General features: G+C 38.7%; 1 protein-coding gene and 1 long non-coding RNA gene across 4 annotated transcripts in view; one reads left to right on the top strand and one right to left on the bottom strand.

Moving 5' to 3' along the window:
* Positions 1-23,685, top strand: part of LOC133255280 (uncharacterized) — a 164,425-nt gene that overhangs the window by 119,853 nt on the left and 20,887 nt on the right. The window lies entirely within an intron of this gene.
* ARF6 (ADP ribosylation factor 6) lies at positions 15,764-17,964 on the bottom strand. 3 transcript variants are annotated; one of them, XM_061429802.1, is made up of 2 exons: positions 17,915-17,964; positions 15,764-17,242 (listed from the first exon to the last, which is right to left on the bottom strand). In XM_061429802.1, exon 2 carries the CDS (start codon positions 16,754-16,756, stop codon positions 16,229-16,231), a length of 528 nt encoding a protein of 175 aa, XP_061285786.1. In that variant the 5' UTR covers positions 16,757-17,242; positions 17,915-17,964; the 3' UTR covers positions 15,764-16,228. The 3 variants fall into 3 exon arrangements, with proteins under 3 accessions (XP_061285786.1, XP_061285785.1, XP_061285784.1); XM_061429801.1 differs by lacking the exon at positions 17,915-17,964 and adding an exon at positions 17,638-17,902; XM_061429800.1 differs by lacking the exon at positions 17,915-17,964 and adding an exon at positions 17,343-17,508.

Genomic DNA, 23,685 nt, shown 5'->3' with positions numbered 1-23,685 from the left:
TACTAAGCACATTAATCTAATCATATTCCTGTATTTCGAATGTCAATTGTTTAAATATATTAACAGCAATTTTTTATTTCTCAAACACATTAACCTCTAGAATTCACCCCAGAAGATTTGCAGAGATTTTTTAAAAAGTAGTTCTTTAGCTTTCTGCAGTAATGAATGTGCCTTTAATCAATCATTCAACACAAAAAAAGTCAGACTTTTTTTCCCTCTATATTTCAGTGGTGTACAGAATAACACATCCTTATGAGGAAGTGCTCTACACTTGTTCACTCTCTGGAATTTTTTCTGTTGTATTTGTAACTCAGTATACATTCATTCTTAGAAAATGTGATATGGCACAGAAAAGGAAACACTGGTATATATCCATTGTGATCCTGCGATAACAAAAAAAATGTCTGCATATAAAGCTGGATCCAGTGTCATAGCAGTCATTTTGGTTACTGTGTTTCCTGTACCAACTGCTGTCTTTTTCCAGCTGAAAATTATGTTGGCTGAGAGCCATGCCACAGAACCTCCACCCTGAGGAGTGACTCAGATAATTAGACAAAAGCATGTAAACCTCTCCAGGATTTTTTCAGACTTCTCTCTTGACATTCCTTCCTCTTAGGCATAGATTTGGTGACTACACATTTTGTGTAGTTGAAAGGAAAAAACTACCACCATTCATAAACCTACAATGCCTGTTCTCAATCATCATCTTTGAAAAGGTATTAATACAACAAATAGTTGGCTCCGCAGTATCTTGAGAAAGTCTTTGTTCACTGAATATTTTTTATGTACAGTATAATTTTTCAAACTTACTATGGATAATTTCAAACATTCAATTGAACACCCATGTACCCATTCACTCAACTTCAACAGTTAGCAACTCATAGTCCATATAGTTTCACCTATAAGTTCAGTTCAGTTGCTGAGTAGTGTCCAACTCTTTGCGACCCCATGAATCGCAGCACGCCAGGCCCCCCTGCCCATCACCAACTCCTGAAGTCCACCCAAACCCATGTCCATTGAGTTGGTGATGCCATCCAACCATCTCATCCTCTGTCATCCCCTTCTCCTCCTGCCCTCAATCTTTCCCAGCATCAGGGTCTTTTCATATGAGTCAGCTCTTCGCATCAGGTTGCCAAAATATTGTAAACCCACTCCTTATTCCCAGATTATTTTAAGACAAATCCAAGATACGTAATTTCATCATTAAGTACTTCAAGGCTAGCATAAGTCTTGAATTTTATTTCTGCTTTCATTTTTTTTTATGATTAAGTTAGAGGGAAGAAAGAAAATAGAACTAACATCTACTGAGCGCTTCCCATGCCACATGTTATGCAAGAGACTTTCTCCTAAATTACCACTTTTAATGATAAAACCCTGCTGGGTGAACATTACCAGTCCCATGTTTAGAAAAAGAAGCAAAGAGAGAAATTTTCCAATGTCACTTAACTATTGAGTAGCAGGGCTTGGGTTCAAACCTAGGTCTGACTCAAAACGTTATGCTGTTTCCCCAAATTGACCCTGTCAGGTAGGGTCCTAAAATGCCGGTGGAAAGGTAGGAGTTGTCTTAGACAACCTTTTTGAGGAGGAGGCACCTCTTCCGTCTTCAGCCCTCCCTCCGTGCTATGAATGATATCCCAACATCATACACAGGATGTTTCCAGAGTCTAATTCTGTACTCTAGTATTTCTAACACTTATGCAGAAGTCACAGTTTGCTCAGTCACTATTTTGATGCTCAGGAAAGCGACATGGACTCTGATGTACACCAGTAGGCAACATACTTCAGGGTTTATTAGGAAGGGATGTGCACTAAGAAAAAAACACAAACAACAACAACAAAAAATCCCTACTGCCTAGAAATCGCCATAAGTATAGAAAAATAAATATTAACATGTCTAAGCACATGGAAACAAAAACCCTGTCAACAATACTAGAAGGAAGATTAGTTACCCAGGATATAATTTGGAAAATTTTCCATGCTAGTCTAAAATCTATGCTCCAAAAATAAATAAATTTTTAATTAATAAAACCTATACTCCAATGAGATTTCCAACAAATAAGACTACCTGTTAGCATTTATTTAAAATATTTTTTCCAAGATGTCCCTATTACATTATTACACTAAGTAAAGGAAAAAAAAAAAAAGAATCAATATGTGATATTTTGTTGTGTAACTTGTTTGTCTCAACGACAAAAAAAATTAAGATTCCTCAAATAAGTTTCTAAATACTAGGTTCTTGTGTGAAATACATTGACTGTCTTAAATCAAGTATTATCTATGAATTGGAGAGAATAAAAAATATAAATCGATCTTATAAAAAAGAATTCAAATCATAGATAGGCAATCAACCACAAAAGGCTAAGAATTTTTCATATACCAGTACTACTGTTTACTTTGCGATACTTACCTATCTTTATCCTCAAACTTGATCTTTACAGTTCAGATTTTTTTAATTTCAAAAATAAGCCATAATACAATGTGTTCATTTCAGATATAGACTTAAGGTTCCTAAGGAACAATTCATGGTCTAGGAAAAACCTCGAGTGTATCAAATGAAAATACAATGTGTCAATAGCTACCAGTGTCTCAGGTTTGCCCTGTTAAGTCTACAAATGAGTCATTAGGTAGTAACCTCAAAAATCTTGCTTTAAAAGTAGTTTAAGAATCACTATTGGTTACCTTGAGCTAAATATAAATACAAAGATACTGACTGACTTAACACTTTACTACCAGATCACTACGTATTTTTTTTTAGTTTGAGGTATTAACTACTATTTTTGATACCAGTGAGTGTGTTGGAAAAATGAATGAATCCCAAATACTAATAATAAAAGAGTTATTTTTTTAAAACTTCTATTTTAAATTTACTTAAAGCATGGAAGCAGATTTTTTTAAATAATTCAACATTAAGCTCTCAAAGTCAAAGCCTCAGAAAAAGGAAAGTTATGGTTCATAGCCACTGACTCATTTCCTTAGATGATTCAGCCTCCTGGCTTTAACAGTGCCTTGCCCTCCCCTCCCCCTTCCACTTTTAATTCAGTACTGGGGGAAAATAAACCTCTACCACTAAACAGCTAGCTCTCCTGTGCTAACACATCATAATCTTTTAAGTAAACTAAGTCTCTGTACAAGCTTTTATATACTTTTGATATTAAAGTCCTATTATATAATTAACAGTGGCTCAAAGATACTACGTTGATTTTTCCAAAAGTTACTGAAAAAATGCAGAGGTGTTTTTTCCACCTCTTAAATATGTCACTGGCACAAAGATGATTTCATTAAAATGTGCATCTTTCTGCTACCCTGCATAAACCCTTGAAAAGAAGCCTGGGCTTCATCTCACTTCTCCATGTATTCTTTAAATATTTATATACCTCAAATGTTGAGTTCCTGATGAATAACATGTTCATGAGCTTAGCTAATACAAAGTAGAGACCCACAAAGACAGATGAAGAGAATTAATACAAATACACCCAAGGCACGTCTACACACGCCCAGAACTCCTGGCCAAATTCACAGCAGAAACCAATACATCTGGCTCCTCCTCCCCAAGTAAGGGCAAGACTAGCCAGCCACACAGAGTTCAGAAACCATGTGTACTGATGCTGCTCCTGAAAAACAACAAACCATCCCCTAATCAGAGGCATATAGAGGTATGTAGTTCAAACCAAGTTGAAAGAAAAAGTGAAAGTCACTGTCACTCAGTCATGTCCAACTCTTTGGGACCCAGGATTTTCCAGACCAGAATACTGGAGTGGACAGCCTATCCCTTCTCCAGGGGATCTTCCTGACCCAGGAATCAAACCCAGGTCTCCCACATTGCAGGCGGATTCTTTATTAGCTGAGCCACAAGGGAAGCCCAAGAATACTGAGTGGGTAGCCTATCCCTTTTCCAGGGGATCTTCCTGACCCAGGAATTGAATGGGGTCTCCTTCACTGAAGGCAGATTCTTTATCACCTGAGCTATCAGGGAAAACAAGTTGGGGTCACCTTATTTAACATAAGGTAGGAGAGAAGGCCTCTTCCTCCTCACCATCTATGGCACCCCTCCCACCCCACAGCCCCCCACCCCTCATTTACCCCAAAGCCTTTTTTGTCAACCAGGCCTGCAGGTGATAGTGGATATATAAAGAAGAATGTTTGGGAGTTATTTAAAATTGCCAACTTTTTCACTCTTTGGAGGGAAGTACCCTGCTTATACACTTCCAACAATCCCTGCCCTTCCAAAAGTTGTTTTGCCTCCAGGAGCATCCACAAGTCCCTGATAAGTTGGATTAATGATGGACAGATCTCCTGGATGACTGACACCAGGTTTTACTGGATTCCATGTTGGGAAAAAAAAAAAAAGAAAATTATTGCAGTTTGTTAGAACCTTCCCCTCCTAAAGCCTATTGCTTTGAAGTCAATAAGACCTGAGTGTGAATGTAGGCTCTCCCATTTATTTATTTATTTATTTATTTATTTATTTTAGGCTCTCCCATTTAATAGCTGTGGTATCATGGGCAAATTGCTTGAATTTTGTACGGTAAGTTTCTTACCTGTAAAATGAAAGATAACACCACCTATGTTGCTAGTCTGTTGTGAGGATAACATTTAAAGTCTGTTGCACACTGGCAGGCACACAATAACCATTCAGTAATGTGTAATTCAATAAAATTATTTAGTACTATACACCAATTTTTCATCCTGTAGGATTTTTACCTCTAACTCCTAAATCATTGCAGAAGAAATACCATGAAATTCAGAACTGATTCTGACAGGCAGTATTGTCAATTTGCAAATCTTTTTTTTTTTTTTTAATAATTTTTAAAATTTATTTTGGCTGTGCTGGGTCTTCATTGCTGCTCTGGGTTTTCTCTAGTTGCAGGGAGCAGGGGCTGCTCATTGCAGTGGCTTCTCTGGCCGTGCACAGGCTCTAGGGCACATGAGCTTCGGTAGTTGTGGCGCACCAGCTTAGTTGCTCCATAGCATGTGGGATCTTCTCAGACTAGCGATCGAACCTGTGTTTCCTGCATTGGCAGGCAGATTCTTTATCACCGAGTCACCAGGGAATCCCGCAAATCTTAAGCTTCCTAATAAAGTGGTAACTATATTTTAGTTAAATTGGGATTAGGTCAATCATTATGTATACAAATTAGAAACTCTTTTACATTTCACTCCATGGCCATATAATTGCCAAATACAAATACATTTTGCACCTAGTCTCAGCTACATCACTAATTGCTATGGTTTCCTGGACAAGTCAGAGCCACCATGGCTTACTTTCCACATTTCTGAGATTGGGATACCACCATCACATTTGTAATTACACTGGGACTATAACTACCTGGGCATGGTCACTGCATTTCCAAGGAGAGAGCTCCAACTAAGCTAAAAAAAAAAAAAAAAGTATCTTACAGGAGTTAAGGTTTTCCCTGATAGCTCAGTTGGTAAAAAATCTGCCTTCAATGCAGGAGACCCTGGTTCAATTCCTGGGTCAGGAAGATCCCCTGGAGAAGGGATAGGCTATCCACTCCAGTATTCTGGCCTGGAGAATTCCATGGACTGTATAGTCCATGGGGTCACTAAAAATCAGACACGACTGATTGACTTTCACTTTCACAGGAATTAAGGTGAATGTTTTTCAAATGGTTCCTTTTTTCAATTTTACTTTCCCTCTAGGAAACAGGTGGTAGGGAGTGCATGTTCTCCATTCCCTACTCCACCGTTAATAATCAAGACCTGCTGCTGCTGCTGTGGCTGCTAAGTCACTTCAGTCGTGTCCGACTCTGTGCGACCCCATAGATAGCAGCCCAGCAGGCTCCCCGTCCCTGGGATTCTCCAGGCAAGAACACTGGAGTGGGTTGCCATTTCCTTCTCCAATGCATGAAAGTGAAACGTGAAAGTGAAGTCGCTCAGTTGTGTCTGACTCTTAGCGATCCCATGGACTGCAGCCCATCAGGCTCCTCCGTCCATGGAATTTTCCAGGCAAGAGTACTGGAGTGGGGTGCCATTGCCTTCTCCGAATCAAGACCTACCTACCTAAATAATGTTTTGAAAATTAAATGACCCTCTTGTATTAAAGTGTTATCATCCCTTCATCTCCAGCTTCTTGGAACACTTCTATTAGCAGCTTCTCTACTATCTCCTGTCTTTTTCATTGCAAACTAGTTTCTGACCACTTCACTCAAATTTATCTAAGGAAGATCTCAATGACTTTTAATGTCAATTCTAAAGAAGTCATTCTGAACTTCAACATTCTTGATCTCCCTGTAGGATATGATGTCATTGATATTCTGACCCATGTCTTCTAAGTCTTCTCTGTTAACACCCTCTTCTTCTAACCATCCCTTAAACATTGGTGGTCCCCAGGGAGGTGTTCTATTCTCTGCCCTTTATTCTTCTTACTCCAAGGAAATCTCACTAGCATCTTTGGCTTGAAAAATCACTTACAAGCTAATTCCTAAACTTCTATCTGTAATCTAGAAGTCTCCTAACCTAGCTGGATGTAGACTGGACATCTTCACGTAAATGTCCATACCATCAGATCAGATCAGATCAGTCGCTCAGTCGTGTCCGACTCTTCGCGACCCCATGAATCACAGCACGCCAGGCCTCCCTGTCCATCACCAACTCCCGGAGTTCACTCAGACTCACGTCCATAGAGTCAGTGATGCCATCCAACCATCTCATCCTCTGTCGTCCCCTTCTCCTCCTGCCCCCAATCCCTCCCAGCATCAGAGTCTTTTCCAATGAGTCAACTCTTCGCATGAGGTGGCCAAAGTACTGGAGTTTCAGCTTTAGCATCATTCCTTCCAAAGAAAACCCAGGGCTGATCTCCTTCAGAATGGACTGGTTGGATCTCCTTGCAGTCCAAGGGACTCTCAAGAGTCTTCTCCAACTTGCTGTCAAATCTGGGTATGTCATCTCCTTCCTCCCCTTAAACTTGTTCTTTTCCAGCTATACTTTTACAAATATAAAACTTTCATTAGCAGTCATTTATGCAAAATTTCCCTCTTCTTCCTCTCATTTGGTTGACCCAAACTCATTTATTCTGTCTCTAAAATAGGGTATCCCAAACTACAGTCCTTGGGACCCTTGTCTGTTTGCTGTGTGTTTTTTTTGTTTGTTTGTTTTTTAATATTGGGGTGTGGGATCAAATGAGTTTGGGAAATGCTGGGTTAAGGCAGGACTTCTAAGAATCTTCAATATACTGCTAAAGAGTCTTGGGAATCCCAAATGCAGATACAATCTGAAGCGTTTCCCAAATAACTTGGAAGCCTTTTTTTCCAAGGATTATCTTCTGTGGTCAGTGTACCAGAGAACATACTTTACAAAATGCCATTCAAGGATTTCTCAAATGGATCCTCTCCTCTACACCATCATAGCCACTGCTTCAACTAGGAAATTCTATCTCACCTAGTCTATACAGTAGATTTCCGGCCTAGGAGCTTTATTCATCTTTTATACAGTATTTCATGAGCTCCCTACAGTGTAAATTTTAGGTAGTTTCGTGCTTAAAAATCTCACAGCTTTTTCCTAGTACCCAAATTATAGAATCCAAAGTTCCTCAAAAAACCAAAGGCACTTCATGATCCATCCCCTCATCATCTTTTCATCTTCATCTCACACCAGTCCACGCTATGCTCCAGGCCTAACAAACCATAAATTCCAGAGAGTGGTGGTAACACTTTTTGAGTTTTACACATAACTATTCTGCCTAAAATGTCAACCAGCTTTTGCTTAGCTGAGTAATTGCTATTTGTCCTTTAAAACTCACCTCAGATGGTCCTCTTCTTCTGAAGCCTCCCATTCCCTAGTCAGAGGAAGGTGCCTCACTGGTGTACAGTCAATGAGTCGTCTACCATAACACATCTTTGTAATTTACTGTGTATATTTATTTTCAACTGAACTGTGACCTTCTTGAAGATTAAAGACATTTATTTATTCCAGCTATGGAGCCTAGTGCAGTGCCTGGAACCTAGTAGATGAACGCTTGGTTAATAAATGCATCAATATATACATTATCTTTTAGCTCTTTCAATATTATTTCTTTCTGAAAACTCATTTAAATGTATAAAGTATGGGTTTTATCCTTGGAACTTTAGTTTGGGACCTAGAAAGATATTTGGCAACTTCGGTTAAGCCAGATCGTAAAGGCCTTGTGCGCCATATGGTCTCTGCCCTAACTACTCAACTCTGCTGTCGCTGTGCAAAAGCAGCCATAGACTGTACACAAATAAATGACCATGATTATGTTCCAATAAAACTTTATTTACAAAAGCAGGCAGTGGGCCAGATTTGACTTGTGGACATTGGTTGTCAGTCCCTGGCTGAGAGAGCTTATCATATCTCAATGATCCTTAACTGGTACCCTCAAATAAATTTATTGAAATTATAAGCACGGTATCAGGAAGAAATAACTACACTCTAAAAATGAACTGTCCAGTACAGTAGCCACTAACCACATGAGGTCATTGAGTAAAGGAATGTAGCTAGTCTTAAATGAGATGTGCTTTAAGTATACAGTATTGCATACTCTTGGATTTTGAGGATTTTGTGTGAAACAAAGGTGAAATTGTCTTAGTAACAATTATTTTATAGTAGTGACATTGAAATAATATATTTGATATATTTGAGTTAAACATATTGCTAAAATTGATTTCACCGTTTATTTTTACTTTTTAAAATGTGACAACTAAAATATTTTAAATCATATATGTGGCTTGCAATATATTTATATTAGACAGCACTGCTCTAAGAGAGAATAATTATAAGAGTATGCCTAACAGATTCAACCTCTTTTCATTCAAATTATAAATGAGACACTTTACCCGATTATCAAACTTTCTATTCAAAGCTGCTGTATATCCTGCTTTCTATCAATGATGCTATCATTATCTTTTACGTAAATTCTCCCTCCACATTAACATATGCGTAAAGTGGCAGATAAATATAGGTCAGCCAGTTAAATTGGAGTTTCAGATAAACAACAATTTTTAGTATATAATTTTAGTATATGGTTTGGGATTATTTGTACTGAAAATTAATGTTTGTGTGAAATTGAAATTTAACTCAGTGTCCCGTATTTTTATTTGCTAAATCTGGCACTCCTAGTCAGACAAGTCTATTCGCTATCTCCCAAATACTACACATAGATTACTACCCTTGCTTACCTATTTTAACTGAGATAATCAATTCACTTACAACAGTGCTTAGCACACAATAAGCTTGAAGTAAGTACTAATATTGTTATCCCTCTGACTTTGTGGGTCCAGTACAAAATATAACCTCTCTCCTAAATCTAGTATTTGATAAAGTATTTCATTACTTACTTTGAACATTTCATATGTGTCTTATCTAGCCTTAAATTTCCATCTCATATAGAAATTACTGAGAAATAAAATAGGATTGTTAAATAAGGCATATTGCAACTTTTTATCAACGTTTACTCTTAAGTTCAAGCTTAAATTCCTAAGTACATGAATAAAGTGCCCTTGATGACCCTGGACTCTAGGCTCTTGCTGTCAGAGGATACAGTGTTCAATAAACCTCACTTACAAAATGTGAGGTTACAAAAAGCAAGAAATTCATGAATTAGTACCTGAAATGTCCATAGTTATAAATTTAGGAAGTAAAGACAATATAAATTGTACACTCTGAATTTTCTAAAACTTTCTTAAATCAGGAGTCTATATATAAATAATTGTACGATAATCAGCTCATTGAAATGTTTACCTATTTTTCACAATGATCTGTAAAATTCACAATCCAGCAAGTGGTCACATGTTTTTACAGAAAAAAATTTTTTCTCAGTTGGAGTTTAATACAATACTATGTTCGCCACTATACAGAAGACTCAAATTATATAGGGACTGAAAGTCTGTTGATGACCAAATAAAATTATGGGATATTCCTCAGAATAAGCTTTCTGTAAACACACACAAAATTTTAGGTACATTATTAACCAGTGGTTCACCTCAGTTATATTCTCAGGACAGTATAGACTATCTGAGTCCAAAGTCTGTCTCTGCTACTTATTAACATATGCTATCTAGTTGGTGATGGACAGGGAGGCCTGGCATGGTGCAGTCCATGGGGTCGCAGAGTTGGACACCACTGAGCGACTGAACTGAACTGAACTGATCTAATCCTCAGTTTTCTCAGCTATAAAACGGGAGCTTTTTCTGCCAAGGCGTTGTGAGGATTAAGAAGATATGCATGAAATGCTTAGAACAATGCCTGGCACATGGCAAACATTCAAAAAATGCTAACTCTTATTATTCTTAGAATGTTTTCCAATTTGATTTCTTCATGCCCCTCTAGCTCCAATTTAGGACTTATTCACAAAACTAATTTTTAGAAATAAAGATCTGGAGGAGAGAAAACACTTTGCTGTATTAGAACAAACTTCAAAAGTCCTGATCCTTGCTTCTTTAACTCCTTTAACAAATTTGGCTTTTGCCCTTACATCCTATGACTTTCTGAGGCCAATGTAATGGGAAACAGCTTTCATGCTTATGACTAGCCAGTTTCACATAGACCCTGCTATGAACAAGAAGTATTTTTATTTGTTAAAGCTCCCTTGTAAATATCCTCCGTAAAACTTACTTCCATAACTCCTAAATCATTTTAGGTTCTCTTTTAAGATAGTTAGGAATTCCCACATCCTACTATGTATATAGTATGGAACAATTTTTCTATGCAAGTAATAATTCACATGTAAATTATTTTTCCTAATTTATATTGATTAGAGGAATAGTGTTGTGGTCCGTGAACAGTACAATAAGAAACCAAATACCATGCATTATATTATTTTCCAAGTCCAAATAAAACACTTCCTCCTACAAAGTTTCATAATTAAAAATACTGGATTCAGTACTTGATTAAAATAATACCAACTGAATAAAAGCCACAGTTCAATGATGTTATCAAACTATTCCAAACTAATCCAGGTTACCTGGAGGAAAGGCACTTTGTACGAAAAGCATGCTTAACTTATATCCAAAGACCAGTAAAACGACCACAAAAATAAGAGGAATATTTTTTAATGAAATGATTCATGAAATTTTTAAGAATATGAAAACTGATACTGAAAAACTATGGATTTCACACACTCATCCAGCAAGAAAAGAACCCCGGTTAGACTACTCAAATACAAGTCTCAAAGATCACTACATGTTCATATGTGGTAAATTACATGTGCCACTGTTTCCTAAAGTTTTGATTAGACTCATTTAACAATGGTCTTTTGAGGGGTTTGCTTTATAGTTTGGTAATGCTTTTAAAATTGGGCTTTAGGGAATTCCTTGGTGGTTCAGTGATTAGGACTCCATGTTTTCACTGCCGAGGGCATGTGTTCAGTCCCTACTTGGAGAACCAAGATCCCACAAGCCTCAAAGTGTGGTCAAAAAAAACAGGGCTTTAGATCTGGGATCAACAAACATTCTCAATCAAGGGCCAGATAAGTAAATATTGCAGGCTTTTCAGGATACTGTCTCTGTCACATATTCTCATTTGGTTTTTTTGATCAGTCTTTTAAGATGCTTTAAAATATAAAATTCTTAGCTCTTAGCTTAGTCTCTATAAAAACAAGAGTAACTACATTTGCCCTTGGCCAGTTTCCCCACCCTTGTTTTACACTATACATATTATCTTTTTGTTACTATGTCAATTTCATTGATATTAATTTTTCTGCCTTCAAATATTTGTTCAAATGTCACCTTCTCAATGAGTACTTCTCTGGATACATGCCTACCTGTTCCCTATGTGTGTATATATATATGTGTGTATATATATATATAAAACATACTATGTAATACATAGTATATCACCTAACATTTTTATCATTCCTACCTCCCAACACCAATATAAATTCCATAAAGGAGATTTTTGTCCACTGATATATATTTTTTTCTTCATTGTCCCTAGAACAGTGCCAAGCACATCAGTGGGCTCTCAGTAAGTAAACTTACACACTTAGAAAAACCATGGAGGAAATACACAGTTGATCCTAGAACAAGTTGGAGGTTAGGAACACCAACCGTCTGTGCAATGGAAAATCCAAATCTTCGTATAATATTGTAGTGGCACAGTATCTGCTGATTCAACCAACTCCAGATTATGTAATACTGTAGTATTTACTATTGGAAAAAAAATCCATGTATAAGTGGACCCACTCATATCCAAACAGTTCAAATCCATGTTATTCAGGGCCAACTGTATATCCAGATGAAGACAGAAGAAAAGGTATCCAAGAAGACTGACAAATACTTTTTTAAACATTGTTTCCGGCAGTCATAAAACATTTTAAAATCCAAAAGTATTTTCTTACTGCCAAAGAAAGTAAGGTTATTTCTAGACTAATTCCTGGAAGTTTACCATTACTTTGGCTTATTTAACAAATTTCAGTTGTTATTCCTAAACCCCTCTAATCTGCCTCTTTGACCTCACCTCTATGTATTCCCTGCCCATTCAACTCACTTATCTAGTCTGGCAACTTTGAAGTTTAGTAAACCAGGGAGAGAAGTTACTTTGCCTCATTTATCACTCCATCTCCCAACATTCCCTTTCTGTAAATTTCATATTGTAATCTTTCCTACTTTGTCTTTACCATTCAATATAAACAAAGCAAAAGGAGATTCTAGTGAATATTATATTCCAAACACATTATACTCAGTGATTAATTATTTCTAATTGCTGTATGTGGTTTTACAATTCTTACCTCTAAGGAAAAATCTGCCTTACCACCACCCATATATATACTCGGCAAGGTAAAGAGGAAATAACTTTGGGAATTCAGTAAACTTCACCACCATTCAGATTACAGCTATAATATTTCTAAGCTTATATTAAAACATAAAAACTAAAATAAAATATCCTCTACCACTATCTCTGATACTTGATAGCCATTAATAATATTAATGTGGGAGTTAAATTATACTAGAGATCAAAGATATTCTAAACAAGCTACTAAGTTAATAGTAAAATACTACTATTCCTTGCTAAGAAGGAATGCCCACAAAAAAAAAGATGTTTTTAAAAACCCTTTATACGTTATTCTTCATCTATTTTATTTTCTAAAGGGCTACAATTCGGCCATGCTTATAAGACATGCAGTCTTGGTTTTTAAAAGACAAACTTTCTAAAATCCAAGTCAATTGTCAAGGATTAAAACTATGCTGTAGGTCAATTCTTCGAGAGACACAATTCTGTTCTAAAAAAAAAAAGCAGCATAATAAAAACTGCTATAGAACTTTCACTTTCTAAATTTTTCAACTGTTTTTATGTCCTAAAAGTTATCATAAATTCAGATTAAATTTGGTGGAACTAAATCAGCACAAAATTTCCTTGATAGCCAGAATCACAAGAACCAAACTGATTCTTTTTCTTCTTACAAAGGCTAGATGACTCCCAAATTAAGTCACTTTGTACCACATATCCCTGGAGAAAAACATGGCCCAACACACCACACGTCCCACTTAATCTAGTTCAAACGAGTAACATAACGTGAGAAACTGCACTGTGTAATTCCTTTATTTTCTGCATATTAGTGCTTTACCAACACTACAACCATAAAGAACACAATTCCAAGTACTGTACTTTTTAGTTTGGGGAGATCACAGTCTACAGACTCATTTACTTATTATTAGACAAGATTAACCCCATTCAACTTACTGCAGTTTTTAAATGCACGTAAAATACAGAAATTGATGCAATTAAACAAAATCTTCAGGATCTTATTTCTTAAATTCTTAGATTGTAATTTTTTTCTGCAGGCTTAATTACCGGTCCCCATGACCACCAATGGTTATGGCTCAATTTAACTACACCAATTTATCAACCTTTTATATCCTTAAAGATAACGTAAGTGAAAATCACAATTTCTTATCAAAAGATTTAGGGTTTTCCAAATTTCAGATATTTGCTTCCCCTCCTCCCCCCACCTTAAGACATTTCAAATAAACTAAAAATAACCACATCTCACCTGCAACATTCCTTAGCAATCACTTGATGTATAAAATTTTAACTATGCCCCCAGTTATTTTAAGACACAAAAATGGCTGCCTACCAATCTGTCTTGTCACAAGTTAGAAATACTACATTTAAGAATTAACATGAGGGTTTCAAGTTTCCTCCAGTTTAGGCATTTATACCTTTGTGCTTGTCGCTTCAGGATGTTACTGTAACATTGATATTTGTATAACCCATGTTTATGTACCTTATATGTAATCATTTAACACACTAGTAATTAAATGTATGATGGAGCTTTGGGAATTTTAAAAGCAACGAAAATGTTCTTAGATGTGTGTCAGCTTCATTTCCAGAGATACTTCTACTAAAGTGAAACTGAGAACTTGATACTTTAGTTGCATTTTGAATTCAAAAATCCCTCTGCACCATTAGGAGCCTACAACATAGCACCTTTTCTCATCTGCTTTAAGTAAAACGTTTGTCAAGAGTTTTACTTTGAAGAGTTAATTTTCTATAGCCTTGTATTTCTCATACATCTTTGGTAAAAGCTCCATTATACAATATGGCCAAAGCATGAAGGACCAATACTGTCCAATCATATACCATGATATCCCGTTCAATTTTTGTTTTCAGACACCCTCATAAACAAAACCCACTTCACCTTTTCCTGTAAACTGCATTTGCAGTCTACATTTCTGAAATTCCCTAAGTTTTAATTCCTTGAGGATCTCTACAATTAATCCTTAAGGCTATATAAGAACCAGATGCTGCTACACTATTCTGTATCAAGCATTAACATTTGGTTCAAAGTATTATCATAGTGGTCTCAATAATCTAGTTACTGGTCCTAACCAGCTAAGCAAGTAATCTTGTTAAGATCTGGGTATCACCAGCAAGCACATTGCTTACACTTGAAGAAAATAAGTTTACATTCATTGTCATCTGTAGGTTCTTCTTCTACATCCTACTTCCCCTTTGTCATTCCTCAAGTCTACACATCATTCATTCATCACATTTCCTTCCTTAAAGGAGATAGTGTATTTTTGAACCAACAGGATATCTATTTGCATGAGTTAATCCAACAGAATACTTTTTATAAAACATCTTTTCCAGTGTTCTAATTAATGGAGATATGGATCACTCATTTACTAAAAAAAAAAAAAAAAGACATCTTCAGGTTGCTATAATGTGGAAACAGATTTTTTTTTCCAACTAGGTAAAAGGTGCATATAATTTGAATTGTTAAACGACTTATAAATGAACAAAATAACCATTCCAGTAATTTAAAATCTACTGGTCTTAGATATTTGAAACATGGTAAAAGGATATATTCCAGTTTTGCCCAAAAGTCACTTAAAATATCTACAAATATTTCATCTGTGTATGTTATACACCATTATTGCTCCATTTTCTGGAAGAGTATGTTTTAAAAGTTAACAAAGAGGGAAAACACTGCAAAGTTGCTAACTTTGCAGCGAAAAAAAATCTGTGTCCTTGACAGGTTATATTTTCATAGTTTTATGCAGTGTAAGTTAGCTTTGCAATGGGGAACTTGAGTTTTATCCTTACTCATGCATGATGTATGTTTCAGAACTTAATAGCTGAAATTTCAAAGAACTTCTTACATTACCTGTTTAACATACTGATGTGGAACTGGAACATATTACAAGGATATTACTCATTATTTGCCACTGTGGGCTAAGTTTACTGTACTGGTCTTAGATATAAAAGGTCACATTTGAATTTACTAAGTTAAAGTCAGAACTCATAAGTGGGGGGAAAGGCCTTAAATATAAAAGACAAACGGCAGTTTGATTAAGCAATAATTTTCAGTTTACTAGATGAAACAGACTTGCAACATAGTCTGCATGAATGCAAAATAAGCCATCTACAGCAAGTGATAAGGAAACTGGGCAAAAAGGAAAAAAGCATACATTGGAAAAGAAGATTCTCTCGAGATAAAAAAATCAAACCATTATTATAAAGGAATTTACCAAGAACTGCTATATTTCCCCCATCCCATTTGCTGGAAGTCAACAAGAGCATCTAGCACTTTGTGTTCATGTCAAAAAGTCAGATCAGAGCATCCTAACGCAAAGCAAAAAAAGAAAAGAAAGAAAATCCCTAACCCCCTCCCCCAAACCGCAGAACTGTAACTCCAGAGTTCAAATTCAAAAGAAGAGAAAGTGGCAATTGAAAGAGGTGATGGTGGCGATAATCCTATGAATGGGTTTTTGATTTCTCTCCTTTCCGGGGGATGGGTGGAGAATGCTCATTAGGATTTGTAGTTAGAGGTTAACCATGTGAGCCCCTCATAGAGTCCGTCCCCCGAGGTGGCACAGGAGGGCTGCACATACCAGTTCCTGTCCCGAATCCGGGTCAGGCCCAGTTTCTCCTGGATCTCGTGGGGTTTCATGGCATCGGGGAGGTCCTGCTTGTTGGCGAAGATGAGGATTATGGCGTCCCTCATCTCCCGGTCATTGATAATGCGGTGCAGCTCCTGGCGGGCCTCGTCGATGCGGTCGCGGTCGGCGCAGTCCACTACGAAGATCAGACCCTGGGTCCCGGTGTAGTAATGCCGCCAGAGCGGCCGGATCTTGTCCTGGCCGCCCACATCCCATACGTTGAACTTGACGTTTTTGTAAGTCACCGTCTCCACGTTGAAACCCACAGTGGGGATGGTGGTCACCGACTGGCCCAGCTTCAACTTGTACAGGATGGTTGTCTTGCCGGCCGCGTCCAGGCCCAACATGAGGATCCGCATTTCCTTGTTCCCGAAGATCTTAGATAGCACCTTCCCCATCGCGTCGGAAGAGCCGGGGCCGGGGGCATTCAGGTGTCCCGGGTCCCCTCCGCCAACAACGCCGCCGCCGCCGCCAAACAGAAACGGAGCCTCCCAGTCGCGAGGGCGCCCGCGCGGCCTGCGTGGGAGTCGCCTCCTCTGGGCAGAGGCCCGGGCCCGCCGCTCACTCGGGCATCACCCACCACACAACTTGATTCCTCCAGGCGCCGCGGCCGCCGGGGCGCTGAGTCTGCGCCGGGAGAGCCGCCGCCCTGCTGAGGCGCGGCCCGGCCCGGAACTGCCCTTCCCCCCGCAGGCGCCGCGCGAGCGCCGCCGCGGTTCCCGCTCCTCCGCCTTCTCCTGGCTCCGCCGCGGGAGACTGCGGCCCTTCGGCCCGGTCCCCGGTCCGCGAGCACCGCGCTCACCACCGACCCAGGCCACCCGAGAGGCAGCGCGGCTCCGGCGCCCGGTCAGGTCATGGATCCTCGCGGGAACTCGGTGCGCTGCCTGCGGAGACACAGAGAGGGAAAAGGGAGTTACTGCTGGACCCCCAGAGGAGAGCGGAGGCCGAGGGGGCCCGCCTCGCCAGCTCAGCCCAGGAGGTTACCTCCAGCCGCCGCCCCGCGCGCGGGCTCCCTCCGGCCTCCACAGCCTCCTCCCAGTTCTGCCGCTGCCGCCGCCGGAAAAGGCGCCGAGGAAACCGCCTCACTTCCCCTCCCGACTACGCAGGCGCAACAGAGGGAGTCCGACCGTTCGGGCAAGAGCGACCTCTGTAAGGAGAGCGGCCCGCGCGCCAAGCGTCGGGGCGCCACGCGCGGAGGGCGGGGCTACGGCGGCCCGGAGGTCTCGCAGGTGCGGCCAACCCCCACCCCCGCGAACCTCGGACTCTGACTAGCTCCCACCTGTCGCTCCTCTAGCGACTCCTTCCTCTATGCATTCCTTCTTCTGCGCTCTCACTTCCTCCACCCCCAACTCGATCCAGGGGAGCCGATCCTCTACGGAGCTCCAAAGGGTGGGGCTCACGGACCGCCGGCTCCCCCAACGAACGCCTTCCCCATGCTCCTTACAGGCCTGTTCGCAGACCCCGGTGCCTGCCTGATCTTCCGCGAGGTCCCTCCAGCCTGCCGCAGCCTTCGGGAGCCCTCAGTCTCCCAGGGAAGCCCTAGCCACGGTTTTTACCTTTCCCCTGGCCCTCTTTGGCTTCCTTTTATCCCTTGTGTTCTGTGCGTTTCCTGAAAGACACGTGGTAGGCAAGTGGTTCGCGTGGAATCTGCCAGTCAGTGCGGAGCTTTTACTGAGCTTGGGTTTGTTCTGAAGCCCGTCTTTGGGGCATTTGAGCCCAATCTTAACACATCTCGGCAGGACCAGTCCACGTTTTTGTTGTGTTTTTTTAAATTACAGTATTATCAACAGTTTCCATGCTTTTTCAACTTTTTAGAAGGTGATAATTTTTCATGTGTAAATATTATCATCTTTTAGTGTAATTAGTAGTAACTTCTCACCCAGCCACTCATTCTCAACTTTAAGAATTAGAAAGACTACTTCTGTTGCCTCGATTTGAACATTTAACCTTACTGAGTTATCTCATGTTTAAACTGAGTGTACTACTGACTTTGCTGTCCGCAAACCCTATTTGAGGATTAAATAATAAGTATAATGTTTGTAGAAAACTTCAGGAAACCTTTTTGTGTCAGATGTTTATTGGTAAAGTTAGACTTAAAGTGAAAGCTGGAAATGAAGGAAAAACAGGAAAATAGTGTCTCGTTTTTTTAAAGAAAATGCTGTAATAACATAAGGTAACATACTTCTCATTTCACAATTCAAGAAAATGTGATAGTGGTAGATGGGTTAAATGATAACCTCATAAACGTCAGCCTGAAGTAAATTTAATTACCAAAGTTGTTAATATTCTAGCAGTGATTTACTTACCATCAGCCTGAATATGCATGCACTGTCTTAAAACTGAAAAAAGGATTTAGAGTCAGAAGATTGGGGTTCAGAGTGTCACCCCTCCATTTCATAGCTGTGAATCCTTTCCTCTAAACCTTTGTAAATTCCATCTTCTTTAAGCTGTTGAAACAGATGAAGAATGATATCATCCAGAGTGATAATAGTCACTATTGATTGTCATGATGAACACTGTATTACATACTTTAAATATTTTCCTTCAACCTGCACAGCAACCATGTGAGGTAACTTTGAGTATTAGTGGAAACTGAGGGTTAGAGAGGTTAAGTAAGTTTTTGAAGGTTCCAGAGTTGAGATCAAATGGTGAATCTATGGCTCATCCTCTTAACCCAAAATTATGCTATCTCCCTGAGGACTTCACACGGTTGTTTGGAAGCTCGATTATATTACATTTGACTCTTGAACACCATGGGTTTGAATGGCACAGATCCACTTGTATCATCAATACTTGGCTTTTTTTTTCCCAATAGATTTGTAGTATGTTACTACACAATCCGGGTTGGTTGAATCCACAGATGTGAAACCTGGGATATTGGGGGTGACCTAGAAGTTATCCTCAGAATTTGGACTGTGTTGAGGTGAGACCTCCAATGTCCCTATTGTTCAAGGGTCAACTGTATTTCTTATAACTTACAATGCTTTATAACTATTGGGTTGGCCAAAAAGTTCATTCAGGTCTTTCTGTACAATGATATGGGAAAACCCCGAATGAATTTTTTGGCCAAGCCAATATAAATAAGGTGCCATCAGTTCAGTTCAGTTGCTCAGTTGTGTCTGACTCTGTGACCTCATGGACTGCAGTACAACAGGCTTCCCTGTCCATCACCAACTCCCAGAGCTTGCTCAAACTCATGTCCAGCGAGTCAGTGATGCCATCCAACCATCTCATCCTCTGTTGTCCCCTTCTCTTGCCTTCAGTCTTTCCCAGCATCAAGGTCTTTTCCAATGAGTCAGTTCTTCACATCATGTGGCCAAAGTATTGGAACTTCAGCTTCAGCATCAGTCCTTCTGATGCCATAGTAATTATTAAAGCTCCATGGTAATTATTGTTTGAGGAAGGAATTTTTTATATGAGGCAGTGACTATTGTATCTTGCTTCATTCCAACACAATAGTTTTCTCAGAGCAGATTCCAGTTTTCCCAACTAGATGGAAGATTGATTTTCTGGGCTTTTACTTGTTTTTCAGTGAAAGGTGTGATATAATTAAAAATTGAAGCAACTTGAAGCACTAGCATCTACCTGGCACTGGTACTGTGCTAGGGCTAAAACAGTTTATGTTTGAAAGCCAACTTCCATTTATCTTCTAACAGAGTAAGTGAAGACAGAGATTTTGCATTCTCCACATAATGTCCTCAGTGACAGCATGTAGGTCTCAGGAGTTCAGTCATTATTTACTAAATGAATATCTTTTATACCACAGAGGAGGTAAAACAAAAAAGGAAGCACATATACAATTTTTATCTGTGGTTTGAAATAATAGGTTAGTCAAGATTTTCATACAGTAGCATATCTTACAGTGGCTCTTCATGTAACAAATTATACAATAGATTATTTTAAGTAATGATCATAAAAAAATAATAACCAGAATATACATACAGTGAAAAATTTTAACTCTATATATGCACACTTTTTTTAAAAAAGTGAACTTCACTAAAACCAAAATATCTGCAAAAAGTAACAACTTAGAGAACTACTAAATCATCATATCACTGATAAAATTTTTTCTTGACACTTTCTTGAAACAATTTAAAAAGTAAATTTCAATTTAAAAAATATTATTGTCATTCAGTGAAATATTTTATAAATAAACAAATTTATATTTATAAAATAAAGTATTAAATTTCTCAGTTTGCATTTTATTTCACTGTTTTAAGTTACAGACACAAATGTAAGCTAACTCCTATAGAAAAATGGATCTCTGCTTTTAACTCAGCTTGCAAATGAAGAGATTTCTCCAGCTTGCTTTCAAACAAGACTTCACTTTTAAATGCCATTTCATAATGTCTAATCTGTTCAATATCACATGTTTATTGTATCCCTGACTAAAGCATCATCTTATAAGAAAAATATTTACTTTCATAAAATGACTTAGCTTTCCACTTTAAAATGAAATAAATGTCTTCTTTAACAATAGCACCTCATGCTATTTACCCTTATTTCTGAACTCCTATAACTTTGAAAAATCACTCACTTTGTATCTCGGTAGTATCTTTCTTTCTATCCTATGCAGGATCAGGGAAATTCTGGCCACATATTGAGGGTGGAAGCCAAAATGATAGTTCACTCCCTCTTCCCATGTCAGCTGAAGAACTACTTTCTAGTTTTTCCTCTTTAACCATAAAAAAAAAAAGTATATCCCAATCAAAACCTTGATAATTACTTTAGTTATCCCTGAGTATGAAGACTTTCTCTCATTTTCAGCAGTATTAAGAGTGGAAAAGATATAACTAAAAACAAAAGTTTGAACTACAGTTTTTTGCTATTCAGTACCTTTGGACTATCAGTAAATTACTGTTTGTAGTTACTTCTACTTCTAATATAAAATTCTGAGAACAATGACCAAGATTTATGAGTGTGGAAATGGTTGTAAAATCCTAGCTAAATGTTACACTATAACCAATTTAACAATGGCTTAGCTGGGCAAATTTTATGAGTTTGTTTCCATTTCAAGTAAAAAAGATTTATATTCCAAAAGGCTTAGAAAGACACCTACTACATTATATGTCCACAAATACTAGTCAGATAATATAAGCCTGCTGAGCTCAAGACTGGCTTCAGGGGTAACTTTACAGTTTTATAAACCAGAGTCAATGGTGTGGTGACTCTCTCTGGTAAACTAGGGGGACACTTCCTATACTCTCTTCACCATAGGGAAACCTTGGTCCCCTGTATGCTGACTTCCCAAATTAACTAGATTGATGCTGGAAAAGGAAAGTTCTGGAGCCTTTTGAAGCAGTTTCTGATGTTTGACTTCATTTCCAAATGTAAAAATGGGTCTTTCTGCTGCTTATTATATCTTTTAAACATTACAAGAAATACTAAGTCATGAATTCAACTTTCACAGTAGTGATGTTGGTTGTATAAGAAGGTAAACCTGTGACTTTATAACAGTTTCAATGTAGATACATTGTTAACCATGTATCAGAGATTCTAGGAATAGAACAAGATACCCAGTGTATTGAACACTTTTGGCTGTCTTTGGAAATGGCACCCCCACCCACAGGAACACAGGAGTAGACGTCTGTCACCCCTACTGGTTTTTCCATGTTCTACTTCCACGCATACACCTCACATCATACCAAATGGACTACAGGTAGACTCATGATCCTAACTTGCTAATTGTACTCATTCCTGAGAATTTAAAATCAGATCACTGATTCAATGGACACAAGTTTGGTTAGACTCTAAGAGCTGGTGATGGACAGGGAGGCCTGGCATGCTGCAGTCCATGGGGTCAAAAAGACTTGGACATGACTAAGCAACTGAACTGAACTGAAGGAAGAAAGACCATTATCAGTCTGTCTCTTCCCAGTGGGTCCATATTCTCTTAACTAGGGACTGTGTCACAGCCATATTCTGGTGGCAGAGTCTTTGGCAAGAAAGATAAAGCAGATGTACAGTGAGAAGTTGAGACAAAGTATATTATACCTTGGGCTCCACTGCACAGTTGCAGGCCCTTCCTGGAGTCTGTCTCCATACCAACCCTTGGGTTTCATGAAGTACTTGCATCTTTATACAAAATGACCTTTCTTTTTGCTAAAGCAAGCTCCACAAGGCTTCCCTGGTAATAGATGGTAAAGAATCTGCCTGCAATGCAAGAAACCTGGTTTTGATCCCTGGGTCAGGAAAAGTTCCTGGAGAAGGGAATGGCTACCCAATCCAGTATTCTTACCTGAAAAATTCCAAGGACAGAGGAGAGCTGCAGTCCATGTGATAGCAAAGAGTCAGACATGACTGAACGACTGACACTTTCACCTTCAGTTTTCTTTCAAGCTCCAGTAGGCTTCTGTTACTTAAAAATAAAAGTTATAGCTTTATAAAATGTATCAATGTAGTATGCAAGCAAAACAAATTTTAACAACATATCAAAGTTACAGACTAATGCTTCATTGAAAATTATATATGATATGAATAATACCTAATATAAAATAATTGTATACTGTCACCACTATTATGTAATAAAACCACCATTAGAACTGGAGTAGGTAGGAACGGACTATTGACAAATCTAATAATTGATTTATAAAAAGCTCTAAACCACTCTGTGACCTGGTCTTTTGACCTATCTCTGAATTGCTTTATTAGAGCTCTTAGAATATGTTAATGCATTCTCTTATGCTATAGCATGGAGGAGGCAACAGCACCCCACTCCAGTACTCTTGCCTGGAAAATCCCATGGACGGAGGAGCCTGGTAGGCTGCAGTCCATGCTAAGGGTCAGACACGACTGAGCGACTTCACTTTCACTTTGCACTTTCATGCATTGGAGAAGGAAATGGCAACCCACTCCAGTGTTCTTGCCTGGAGAATCCCAGGGACTGGGGAGCCTGGTGGGCTGCTGTCTATGGGGTCCACAGAGTTGGACACGACTGAAGTGACTTAGCAGCAGCAGCATGCTAGAGCAATAATTCTTTTAATATAGGAGGAAAAGACATCATAGAATTTCTGGAGAACTTTTTTGATCAGTATCATTTGCTCTGATTAGAAGTTAATCAATAAAATTAATAAAATATAGGGGAATCCCCTGGCAGTCCAGTGGTTAGGACTTGGTGCTTTCACTGCCGTGGCCAAGGTTCAGTCCCTGGTTGGGGAACTAAGATCCCACAAGCCACATGGTGCATCTAAAAAGAAAAAAGTTAACACAGCCTCTTCCAGGAAGTGGCGTAAACATACTTTTTTCAATTCCTCCTTCTAAGTACAACTAAGAACCCTGGATATTACATAGAAAAGAAGCATAAGAAGACTGAAAGATGAAGAGAAGG

The sequence above is a fragment of the Bos javanicus genome, chromosome 10, assembly GCF_032452875.1.
Source record: "Bos javanicus breed banteng chromosome 10, ARS-OSU_banteng_1.0, whole genome shotgun sequence".
NCBI lineage: Eukaryota > Metazoa > Chordata > Mammalia > Artiodactyla > Bovidae > Bos > Bos javanicus.
Note: the sequence above shows the minus strand (reverse complement) of the source record. Positions and strands in the feature narration are given on the sequence as shown.